The 13,276-nt window shown below is 30.1% G+C and overlaps 2 protein-coding genes across 2 annotated transcripts; both read left to right on the top strand.

The window, feature by feature from the left end:
• Window positions 1–39: 39 nt before the first annotated feature.
• LOC107496467 (oxygen-evolving enhancer protein 2, chloroplastic) lies at window positions 40–1,823 on the top strand. Its single transcript, XM_016117724.3, has 4 exons — window positions 40–393; window positions 837–1,069; window positions 1,152–1,202; window positions 1,303–1,823. The coding sequence occupies exons 1-4, from the start codon at window positions 159–161 to the stop codon at window positions 1,561–1,563; spliced, it is 780 nt and encodes a 259-aa protein (XP_015973210.1). The 5' UTR covers window positions 40–158; the 3' UTR covers window positions 1,564–1,823.
• A 5,662-nt stretch (window positions 1,824–7,485) lies between these two features.
• On the top strand, window positions 7,486–11,386 carry LOC107496469 (WD repeat-containing protein 26 homolog). Its single transcript, XM_021127193.2, is given in 6 exon segments — window positions 7,486–7,676; window positions 8,263–8,434; window positions 8,436–8,958; window positions 9,580–9,681; window positions 10,047–10,676; window positions 11,016–11,386. Coding segments are annotated over 5 exon segments (1,611 nt in total). The 5' UTR covers window positions 7,486–7,676; window positions 8,263–8,294; the 3' UTR covers window positions 11,232–11,386.
• Window positions 11,387–13,276: the final 1,890 nt, after the last annotated feature.

The following is a 13,276-nucleotide window of genomic DNA, read 5'->3' as shown; positions in this document are numbered from 1 at the left end:
CATCAATGAGAGCCTATAGCACCTTATCCAAACTCAGAAATCTAATCCAAAAAACATGGCAATCCCAATCAATCAATGAACCAGTCTCCAAATCCAAAACTAGCCACACTCCCATTTGCACAGAACGAGTTCCTTAGAGTGTGTGTGTGAGAAAGAAAATGGCTTCTACCCAATGTTTTTTGCACCACCATGCACTCACAACTTCAACAAGAGCCTCATCACAACGCCAAGTAGTGTGCACAAAGCCAAACCATGTTGTATGCAAGGCTCAGAAGCAAGATTATGATGATGCCTCAGCCTCAGTGTCTCGTAGGTTGGCTCTAACTGTTCTTATTGGTTCTGCTGCTATTGCTTCTAAGGTCTCACCTGCTGATGCTGCCTATGGAGAAGCTGGTATAGTTTTTTCTTCTTTCATTCATATATGCATGGTTGATCAGTGGCTATTTAACATAATGAAAACTATCTAGAAAGTTTGTGATGTTATATAGTTAATGCAGAATATATACTTAAAATTCACTAGTGTATGATTTATATATGTGGTGTTAGGCTGATAGCAACTCATAGTCTTTAGATATGAATTGAAACTATACTCCTTTGCATGATCATGACTTTTCATTAAGATGAAACAAAATTGAGTGATATTGGAGTGATATCAGTAATATTCTTGAAACCCATTGGTTATTAAGTCTCTAATATCATGCCAAAGATTAAATTTTCTCAAAAGTTGAAGTGTCTAGGTGTATACCAATAAGTGGATTCGACGAAATTGATTGCTTGAGCAGGTAGATTTTGGCAGTTTTGCATCAATTTTGATTGTTTTGCTTGCTTTCTTGCAGCCAATGTGTTTGGAAAGCCAAAGACTAACACAGACTTCCTAGTATACAATGGCGACGGATTCAAAATTTCGATCCCTTCAAAGTGGAACCCGAGCAAAGAGGTTGAGTACCCGGGTCAAATTCTTAGATATGAGGACAACTTTGATTCAACCAGCAATTTGGTTGTCACAGTTACTCCAACTGATAAGAAGTCCATCACTGACTATGGTTCCCCTGAGGAGTTCCTTTCTCAGGTAAACTTGTTCAAAACTAGTTCTAATTAAATGAATGATGACTTTGGATTCTAAAAGACAAAGTCTTTTTTGTTCTTTGCAGGTGGATTACTTGCTTGGGAAACAAGCTTTCTTTGGGGAGACTCAAGCTGAGGTAAGTGACAATAAACACTTGTATGTTCTTGTAACACATTTAGTCTGCTGCGAATTAATGTTCTTAGAATGCAAATTAAGTATGGACTTTGATTGAGCAGGGTGGTTTCGACGCGAATGTTGTAGCCACAGCTAACATCTTAGAGAGTTCAACACCAGTGATTGATGGGAAAAAGTACTACTTTCTATCTGTCTTGACAAGGACTGCTGATGGAGACGAAGGCGGCAAGCATCAACTGATCAGAGCAACCGTTAAAGATGGAAAACTATACATCTGTAAGGCTCAAGCCGGAGACAAGAGGTGGTTCAAGGGAGCTAGAAGATTCGTTGAGAACGCCGCGAGTTCCTTCAGTGTTGCTTGATAAACTAGTAAGGAGTTCTTCTACCTGTATGTAAATCAAATGAAGTGGTATGTATGTTCTGTTTTGCTTTGAGTTTTGTCCATTATTTGAGGGAGTTGGTTGGAGTATTTATGTGGAAGCATAAGCATAATTTTCATGGAGTTTGTGAAACTCTTTAAGACATTACCCCAACCTACTTTAATTTGTTGTCTGTGATTGCTGATTAAGCATTTCAAGTTGCATTCAACAAACCTTAACAATTCATTTATATGCTTGACAAAGGGTTCAAGACTATGATGTAACTGTAACATGCCTTAAATAGTTGAGTTATCTCAAATGAATTAACAACTGTATCGTGTCGTGTCACGCATCCGTGTGCTTCGTAGAAGCATACAAGAAATTTTTGCAACAAGATTTGTTACTAAGAAATTTCTTAATAAGTTAATAACCCAGGTTAACTATTTCTCACCCAAAAAATGATGATTAGAACATCATAAGTAGTATTCTTAATATGTTTTTCTGTTATACAATTAAGAAGTATTCTTAAGTTATAAAGTAAACTCTCATTTTTAGGTTTAATTACTTTGTTGTTCTCTATGGTTTTACCAAATTTTAATTAGGTATGTATATATTTTTTCGTTTCAATTGAGTTCCTACATTGTTTTTAATTTTATAATTAGGTCATTTTCATGTCAAAAATATTAAAATTAATAGAATATTTTTCTCAAAAAATATATAGTTAAAGATCTAGTTATGTTTTTAATTGTGGACACCTCCAATTTGCAAATAAATATTCAATTAACTCTAACAATTTTTATACTAGGAAAGACATAATTACAAAGTTAAAAGTAGTGTAAAGACCTAATTATAAGAAAAAAAATATAGAAATCTAATTAAAAATTTGGTAAAACTATATAGGTCAACAGAATAATGAAACCTATTTTTTTCGTTAGAATTGTTGGTATTTGAATTTTTGATGGTTAGAAATAATAATTTACTTTAATTTCTAAACAAATAAGAATTTCTCAAACATGGAAAATGTGAAAAAATCATGGAAAATAATTAGAAGCATGAAGAGTGAAAAAGGATGAAAGAATGATCAAGTTAATTAAGCATGAAGTGATTTCTTGTTAGATAAAAAATCAACATAACATTATAGTTATGTTCTTTGCCCTACTAAGTTCTCATCCATGCTCTACACCAAGGTTTATTATTATCCCTTAACACCATATCTATCTATTATTATTTCTAGAAAAAAAAAACTAACTGATCCCTAACTTTTTGGTTCACTGATATTTAAGTTTTTAAAAATTTAAAAATACATTTAAGTTTCTGATAATGACATCTTCAAAACCTGGATACATCGATTCTAGAGTTTAATTTGTTCAATTTTAAAAATTCTTTCACATGTGCATCTGTATCAACTAGATCAGTACAATAGAAGTCACATTTGATTTTTCTATTGAATTTGACAGACCCAAGTGAATATAAAGGATCAATATATCCAAGTTTTAAATAAATAAAAAATTTAAATATATTTTTAAATTCTTAAAAACTTAAATGTCAATGACCTATTTGTCTTTTTCTCTTATTTCTATTAGTTGAACCGTCTCAAAATTGCAACACTTTTCGGTTGCATATTTGTACCTTATTCTAATTCTAATTACCCATCATGTGTAACATGAATACATAGCATGAAGTTGACTCTTAGAAACAAAATGTTTGGTCCTCCTACTCTCTTGAAAGCGAGATTATAGATAATTCATAAATCATTCTCATTTTGTTTATTTTGTTATCTTTCTTTTTATGATAGATTTTTTTATATATATATAAAAAGAAAGTTTAACTCGAAGATATGTAGAATTTGAATTTATTCCTTATCAACTATCTTTGACATGATCTTTTTTTAAAATTCATTATATTGCTTAAATTATTATAGTTACTTATTATTTCACCAATATTCACTTTACATTTTATTATATATGTATAAGTATGCCGTAATTTTTAAATTATGCACTGTCTTTACTTGGAATTATAATAATAAATGGTATTAGAATGTTGAAGACTTCAGAAAATGAATCAAGTTTCGTATGCAAAGAAAACTAAGAAGGCAAATGCGTGAAGGTTTAAGTAGCAAGGAAGGTATATACCGAAACCAAAAAGGAACTGTGGAAGGGTCATAATTGTCATTTCAAGGTTAGGGACGGAAAGAAAAGAGTAGAAAGCTTTTATCTTTTTAAAATATTGTAGGGACCACAAGGTATTTTCACATATTCGGTGGTTTTCTTCAAGGTTTTTCTTTCAAAAATATTATTAGTACATTAAAATCAGTCACTAATATATTTGTGTATATGTATATATAATTTAATTTATTTTTAATATATATTTATATTTTAATATTATTTTATATTTATGACTAATTTTAGTGTATACCTAACATAATCAAAAATAAAAATGGATAAAGTTAAATCGAACTTTAATTTAGATGAATCTGATCTATATCATAAATATGGCCCAAATTTAGATTTGTTATCTCTCGTAGATTTTTTTTTCAGGTTCGAATTCGACCTATTTAAAATTTTACAAATCCACAAATTTATTTGAAAAACTTATTTATTGAATTATAACTCAAAACGATAAACTTAAAATAAAAATCTAAATTGACATTAGATATATTTTAGATTTTATAATTTATAAATCATAATTTATTTATATATCAATCATTAGTCACATATCATAGTCATACTTATAATTTATACACATAATTTAAAAAAAATATAATTTTAACTAGTTTTAACTATTAATTTTTTTAATTTTATTTTGAATTTATTATGAGTGAATAGTTAAAAGCTTAAATTAAGAATAATTCATTTTTATAACTGATCCAACAAATTTCATAGATTTTTTTAAAAGTCTATGGTTTAGTCTTTTTAACTAATAAATTTTATATAGTCACCAAAAAAAAAAACTAATAAATTTTATAAAAAATTCAAAATCTAAATTATTTAATAAAACAAGCTGCTTTGAGCCTAACCTAAAACAAGTCAAACTAAGTCCAATTTCGAACAAATTAAGTCACGAATTTTATCGAGTAATTTGACCAATTTTCACTCTTACTAATCTTTATTAGACATTGTAAATCTTACTCTTAATTAGTAATTAGTAATATTTTCTTCAAAATTTGAATGGACTTATTTTGTTATAATCGACTAAACTAGTGACATTTAAATTTTTTTGTTAGAAACTTAAATTTTATTACTGAGAATTTGATTAATTCGATTCAACGGAAATAAATTCTCATAACATATCTCAATTATTTTTTTTTATGATAGACTTAAATTCAAAACTACTATTAAGATACTTGTCACATTCACCAATTCACGTTTCAAAAATCGAATATGATTCTTCCTTAAGTTTCTACAACAACTAAATGGTTGTGAAATTTTCTTTGTAATAATCATGTACATTTATATTTGAACTTGCAAATTTTTTTTACAAAAATTTAAATTGTTAGGTAAAGAAATATAAATAATGCTTTTTGATCCATATTTTAATACACTTTGTAAAAGCATTTTGAGGTTGGAAGTCTGAGTAATACCAACAACAAGAGAATGGACATAGCTCATTCTAAAATCTAACTTTTATTAGAAAAATATAGACAAATAAAAATATAATTATGATAAAATTTTACATACAGTTATTTTTATATAAAATTGATAATTAATAATAATTTAATTAAATTTATATGAAATTGATAATTAATAATAATTTAATTAAATTTATTAAATTATATAATAAATTTTAAATATTTATTTTATATAAAAATAACTGCACATAAATTTTTACCTATAATGATAAGTAATTTGGTCACAAAAATATTAATGTTATCATATCATGTCATGAATAATTAATTTCAAACATTCAAACTTCTGCATTAATAAAAAAACATAGGAATCCTTTTACTTTAATACTACATTCATTTCAATACTAAAGTTGCTTAATACTTCAACTAATTAGACAACAATAGTAGATCTCTTATGATGCATGAATATTGACATAAATATAGGTTATGACACAATCAAGTCTTTTGGCTTATAAGTCTTACAAGTTGGGTCAAGTCTAACAAAAACTACATTCACCCACAGTAACACATGCGTCACTCAACCGTTTATAAAGCGCGCCCTCATTCACCATTATGGAAGATACTACTTCTTCTTCACGTTCCTCCTTCTCCTTCTCCTCTTTCTTCTTCTCCTTCTCCTTCTTTTTTTGCGTTTCTCCTTCTTTTTTCTTCGCGTGTTTCATCTTCATCGTTATTTTTTTATTACTGTCGTTGTTGCTGTATTTTTTTCCTCTTCTTTCTATTGATTTTGCAACATTATGTATTTTTTTCTTCTTTATTTGATTTTTTCTTCCAAAAAGAATGATAAGAAAACGAAATAAGAAGATGAAAAAGAAGAAGTAGAAGATGAAGAGGAGGAAGAGTTTTGAATTATACAAAACTTACCAGAATAAAAATACACCAAAAAATTCTTAAAATACATCCAAATATATTCGTGTTACACCCAAATTTGCTGCAAATATAGAAAAATATTTTCTATAATGCTGCGGTTTTTTCTTCTTCTTTTTTTTTTCTTATTTCTTTCTTTCTTTTAGTTAAATGACTGTAAGTTCATCCTCTTCCAAGTAATTCTGCAGCATTATATGTTTCTTCTTCTTCTTTGTTTGTTTTTTTGTTTTTATTCTTGTTAAGAGAGTAAAATAAAAAAAAAACTTGAGAAAATAAAATAAAAAGAAAAAGATGAATAGGAAAAAAAAGAAGAAGATGGTGATGATGATTAAAAAAAAAAGAAAAAATAGTAGAAGATAAAAAGGAGGAAGAGGAAAAGTTTTGAATTATGCAGAACTTATCAGAATAAAAATACACGCAAAAATTCTTAAAATACATCCAAATATCTTTGTGTTACACCTAAATATCTTGCTATACCCAAATTTGCTGCAGAAAAATATTTTCTCTAATGCTATATTTTTTCTTCTAAATTGAACCACACCTTAGCCACTTGATTGGATTCAAAACAATAATAAATTTTGTTCTGGTTCAATTGACAATCTGAACTTGAATTATTTATTATCTTCAACAACGAGATAACTAATGATGAAGGAAAAAGAGAAAAAGAAAAGAGGAGAAGAAATTTCAATAAAAAAAAAAGAAGGAGGAAGAGGTGGTCGATAACGAGAAAGAAAAATTACGAAGAAGAAAAAGAAGAGGCATAGAAAAAGAAGAAGAAGAGGCACAAAGAAAAAAGAAGAAAAGGCATGAAAAAAACGTGAAAGCGCGTGAATATAAATGACTTGTATGAGAAAATGCTTGTATGTGGAGAATAACTCATTAAAAATAAAGTTGGATATGTGATGATATTTAAGTGTTGCGTCTGAAAGTTTTTTTTTATTAAGATACGGTCACACACAAAAGACACATGTTGTTCGACGAGTATTGATAAGTGTCGTGTTTAAAATGTGTCCGCGTACACAATAAATTAAAAAAAAACTATCCATACTTCATAGCCTCTTAATCATATAAATATAAATATAAATATGTAATCGAATTATACTATAATAATTTTTTTTGATAAATTAAGATTAACCATATTATATATACACAAAGAATTAATTATTAAATCAGTCATTTATATATATAAATTTTAGTGTGTTGATAGCCGTTTTTAATAGAAAAATTGAAAACTATAATCTCATACATATTACTAGAATCTTACTTGCTAATAGTAAATCTCTTAATTATTTGTCAATGAATACTAGAAAGGTAATGGAGAAAAAGAGGTAAAAAAGAAGAAGAAAGAAATCCAGTAGAATAATAATAATAATTTAGGTAAAAAAGAAAAAAGATAAATTTAATAAATAATTATATATATCCAAGAAGAAGGTGAGAGAGGCATTTGGGATTTTCAGGCTGTGTGGCTTTTGCCTTTTGGTAACTGAAGAAAGAAAACAAAGAAGGAACCTCATCAAGAAGAAGAACAACAACAACGAATCGAAACGGTGTCGTTTCACTCGCCGATCGCACCTCAACTCCGTTCGCGTTCAACTCTCCGATCGTTCTTCTCTGCTGTCTTCCGGTAAGTCGGTGGATCATCACCGCCTTCAATTTCTCTTCTGAAATACTTGGATCTGCAACTTCTACCTTCGATTGTTGTATCGCATCTTCTTTATCTTGTTTTGCCGATATTCTCGAATTTGCCTCTGTTTCTTCGGAAAATGTATTTTTCTTTTCTTATTTATTATTTATTTATTTATTTATTAATTAATTATTACTATTATTTTTTATTATTTTATTTTTAATAATAGTTCAGCTTCCGTTTTCGTGTGATGGTTTCAGATAGAGTATGATAAACCTCCGCTAGGATTCTGGTAATCGCTCTGTGTTCGTGGATTGTAGTAATTTGGTAGAAAACCTTGCTGACTTTGAGTGGATTGTGTTCATTTCTTAGTTTAGATTGTAAGGATGTTATAGTTTGCTGATTCTTGTTCAATGGATTTTTTTAGTGTTGTGGTGCTTAATCGATTCTTACTTGCAGGCATTTGTTCCTTGTGGTTTTTTTCAGAGGCGTTTTTTACTTGGTTATGTGATTGTGTGTGTTGTTTTTGATAGCCACTGAAGAATTATATCTATATATATGGGCTGAGGTTTACTTTTCATGGGAGGTGTGGGGGATGAAGAACCAGCTTTGAAACGGATGAAATTTTCCTCGAAAGGAAAAATTGGTTTGTCTAACGGCTGTTCTTCTGTGGAGCCTGTTGGTGGAGGCTTGTGCAGCGACTTGATGGCTCGGCCCCTGCCGTCCGAAGGGGACGAACAAGTTATTGGCTCCAAAGGGTCTAGAGGAGGAGTCTGGGATACCTCTACACTCGGCTGCTGTGAATCTGTTTATGCAGCAAATACTTGATGGGAATTGGGATGACAGTGTAGCTACATTGCATAGGATTGGTCTAGCGGATGAAAGCATTGTTAGGGCGGCCTCGTTTTTAATATTGGAGCAGAAGTTCTTTGAACTTCTAGATGGGGAAAAGGTCATGGAAGCATTGAAGACACTGAGGACAGAGATTGCTCCACTTTGCATTAAGAATAGTAGAATCCGTGAACTTTCTTCCTGCGTAGTCTCTCCATCTCCTAGGCGAGATGTTGCAAGGGTGAGGTCTAGGTCAAAGCTTCTGGAGGAATTGAAAAGAATGCTACCCCCGACTGTAATGATACCTGAAAAGAGATTAGAGCATCTAGTTGAACAAGCCCTTATGGTGCAACGAGAGGCTTGCCCCTTCCACAACTCATTGGATAAGCAGATGTCATTATATTCGGATCATCATTGTGGGAAAGCTCAGATACCTTCTAAAACATTACAGGTTAGAAATGATAATAGGCATGAGCTTTTATTTGTTCTGTACTCCTCTAATTGATGTGAAGATCTTCATTCTTTACTTCTTACTTGTTCTCTATTCCTCACTTTTCCCTCGTGTCCTTGCTATGAGATCCTTTTTCTTCCAATGAGAATATTCACCTTTAGCTTAAAATAGTGCCATGCCATGAATTATTTGAGTATCCAAGTGACGATGTGCCATTGACTGTCATATGCAGCTTGTAGAAACCAACTGATCACATTTACAGCTAAATAGATATCGGATTGAATTTCTGTTTCTATGGTATCATGTATTTTACTATATATAGTGTACATAAGATGCCATTTTCAAATATGCATTTCACTTGATTAGTTTCTTGCTTGATAAAAAAATGTTTCATATATCATTACATGATTTGATGGTAAATTTTACGCACAACTTCAATATTTATAATTGGATTTCTTTCTAAAGTCAAATCTAGAGAGGAGGAAAGAGAGATAAAAAAAAATGTCTGGTTTGTTCCCTTTACTGTTTAATAACCATACCATTCTCCATTTATTTCTATTCCGTAAGTGGTTTGTATATGTATTTTGATGTTATTTTCTTTTCCTATCACTATTCAAACAGATATTAGAAGCACATGATGATGAAGTCTGGTTTGTACAATTTTCACACAATGGGAAGTATTTAGCTTCTGCATCAAATGATCGATCTGCAATAATTTGGGAGGTAACATTTGACATTGATCTGACAATTTTTATCGTGGTCTTGTATTTTCTCTTGTTTTTCTAATTGCTTATATTATGTGGCTTATTTTCTTAGTTTATCATTAATTCATCATGTGCCAATGTTAGATGTTATGCAATCTTAACCCTGGCTGGTTCCCAAGCCTGGATAATAGGAGGGTTGTGTCAGGGCATTGACCACTTCTATAAATCTGTTGTGAAATTTTTATGGCATGTATTAAAAGGCACCAAATGGTGATTAATGCACAAGAAATGAATTCTCTCTGTGCCCCTCACACTCACACAGACACACATGAAATAAGGCTTATTGTTATTAACGCAGATCATTTTTATTTTTTTGTCAAATAGGTTGGCATGAATGGCGAGCTCTCCGTAAAGCACAAACTATCTGGTCATCAGAAATCTGTTTCTTCTGTCTCATGGAGTCCTAATGACCAAGAGCTACTCACATGTGGAGTGGAGGAGACTATCAGGCGTTGGGATGTCTCCACTGGTAAGTGCATCCAAATTTATGAAAAAGCTGGGGTTGGCTTAGTCTCCTGTACGTGGTTTCCAAGTGGGAAATATATACTTTCTGGCTTAAGCGACAAAAGCATTTGTATGTGGGAATTAGATGGGAAAGAAGTGGAGTCTTGGAAAGGTTCAAAAACCCTTAAGATTTCTGACTTGGAAATAACGGGTGATGGGGAAGAGATTATAAGTATTTGTAAAGACAATGCCGTGCTGTTGCTCAACAGAGAATCAAAAGATGAGAGATTTATTGAAGAGTATCAGACAATAACATCCTTTTGTTTATCAAAGGATAGTAATTTCTTGTTGGTTAACCTTTTGAACCAAGAAATACATCTCTGGAACATTGAAGGTGAACCTGAGCTTGTTGGCAAGTACAAAGGTCACAGGCGCAGCCGATTTGTTATCAGGTCTTGCTTTGGTGGACTTAAGCAATCCTTCATAGCTAGTGGAAGTGAGGATTCACAGGTATGGATCTTACATTATTAATCACAGATATAGTTCTTAATGATTGGCAGCAAATTGAGATTCTTCAGGTGCTTGTATGTGTACATAATGAGTTATGCCATCAAAAGGACATGTTTTTAAATTTGGTATTCCATTTTTTATTCTAGTAATCTATTGCGACAATCATTGAAGTATTCTGTTTCTTGAATATCGATATCATAGATGCCAACCAAACAATGCTTATGTTACGACTTCCAAATCATGATGTCCATATTTTAATGTCTGGAAAAATACTTGCAGAAAAAGATAAGGCATTTTGCATTATTAAACCCAGGTGCAAATTTCTTTCCACCATTGTAGGTATACATATGGCACAGAAGCTCAGGGGAGCTTCTAGAGGCATTGCCTGGACATTCAGGAGCTGTCAACTGTGTGAGCTGGAATCCGGCGAACCCTCACATGTTAGCCTCGGCTAGTGATGACCGGACAATCCGGATATGGGGCCTAAATTGTCTGAATGTAAAGTACCCGAATGCACACAGCAATGGCATCCATTACTGCAATGGGGGAACATAGAACAACAAAGTCAGACTCATTTCATTTGATTTCTCTTTTCTTCTTTATCATTGCAATTGTGTAAATACCTTTACTTATCACCACAAGTAGAGACATTCATATCAAACATGCTTGTGACTTTCCATATTTCTCACAATAAATCCATGTTCTATTTACGCTTGACTCTTTTGGGGGGGCTTATTAAAAGTTGATGATTCCAGAATGAGTGTTTTTTACTTCTAAGATTTGCAGATTTGAAGTTACTTACCTGTTAACATTTATAGTGGTTTAAACTAAAGTAGTCGTGAATTTCCTTTATTTTAGGCTCATACATTGAACCAGTTTTGGAATTTTGGTAGGGACATTAATATTCTTATTTTATTTGAGGTGGTGTTTCTTTTATAAACTTTCCGTGCAAGGTTGAGTGCTAAAACATGATTTGAAGAATGTCATGAATGATGTAAACTGCAAAAACATTCTTAGTTTTGAGGGTGTATTTGGTATGGAGTAAAAAGAGATGTAAATTATTTCGAAAAAAAAGAGATGTAAATTATTTACAAGAAATTTATTCGTGAAATTTATCCAATTTTCTTATGCCGAATACCTTTTGGGCTTTGGGTTGGATTGGATAAAGAGCAAATATTTGTTTTTAACTTTTTATATAGTTTATTTTAGAATTTTATGAAAAAAGAAGCTAAACACAATAAAAGTATGTTTTTTAAGTTTTTAACTGTTTTTTTTTTTAGTCTAGGCTAGTTGACTCATTTGTCAAATTGTTTGTTTTAGAATAATTTACTCAAAACAAAATTGTGAAAACTAATTTTATAGTTTGAAGTATAATTTACAAATAGCTATATAGTCTAGTCACAAATTAATCTTCAAAAAAATTGTCTGATATTTAGTTTTTAATTATCAAAATTGATATTTTAATCATTTTTAAAAAACTGTCTTTGGCAAATAATCATAAGATTAATTTGTTTAAATTTTTTAAGTAGATCTGATTATTTTAATGAAGAAAAGGTTGGATATTAGTTTAATAATTAAAATTAGTTGAAAATCAAAATATTCTATTGAAAAAATGGTCGATGATTAATTTGAGGTATTAGTCCATCCAAATTAATATCTCATCCATGGAATTGTGTATAAATCAATAAAAAAAAGTTATTATTGTATTGAACGGTATTTATATCTAAGTGAGTAATATATCAAATTAATCTTTGAAAAATTTAGACAATTTAATTTTCAACAAATTTTAGTTACTAAGACAGTTTGTAAATAACTTAAATAAGTTCTTTTGAAAAAAAAAGCTTAAAATATAAGGATTTTTATTAATAATAGCTTATAAATAAGTTATTTTGTATTTGAATTTTTAATTATAAAAATACTTATTTTAAAGTTGTAGCGTTTGGATAAATAACTTAAAAAATATTTTTTTTACAAAAGATAATGAATATTAAAATAACGATGATAATAAATACTTTCTAATATTGAATGTTGATTTTACATAACCTAATCACTAATATTGTGAATGATATGGTAGGTGAAAATAAAAAATGAATATAAAATGTGTGTTAATGTATATTTTGTTGTTGTTTTTTATTTTTTTCATTCCTATTAGAACTCTCTTCTCTTTTATTGTGGTCAAGAACTTGCTATAATCAACTATGAAAATAATAGCAAGCTATAAAATCACATATGAAAAGAATAAAACTAAAACTGAAATTTCATACAACAGTTAAATATAAATTTAATAATAAAAAATAGAGTGATAAAATGATAAAAAAATATTTAGAAGGAATATATGCAGTATGTTGTTCAAATATAATATTGTCTAAAAATGATGGTGGATGATCAATACTTCCATCAATAATTACATGAAAATGGCGAGATTTTGAACATTGTGTGAGAATGATGGTGGAATTATGGTGGAAAGCCAGTGCTTCTAGCAAATCTTGTGTAAAAATGGTGGTCAAGGATCAGTATTTTTAACAGAGAATGAAGAAGGAAAGTAAGTAGATTGTTTTTGTTTTGAAATTAATTTTTTTTAAGTAAGTGGTAGAATGATT

Source organism: Arachis duranensis, chromosome 7 (assembly GCF_000817695.3).
Source record: "Arachis duranensis cultivar V14167 chromosome 7, aradu.V14167.gnm2.J7QH, whole genome shotgun sequence".
NCBI classification, from domain to species: Eukaryota; Viridiplantae; Streptophyta; class Magnoliopsida; order Fabales; family Fabaceae; genus Arachis; species Arachis duranensis.
Note: the sequence above shows the minus strand (reverse complement) of the source record. Positions and strands in the feature narration are given on the sequence as shown.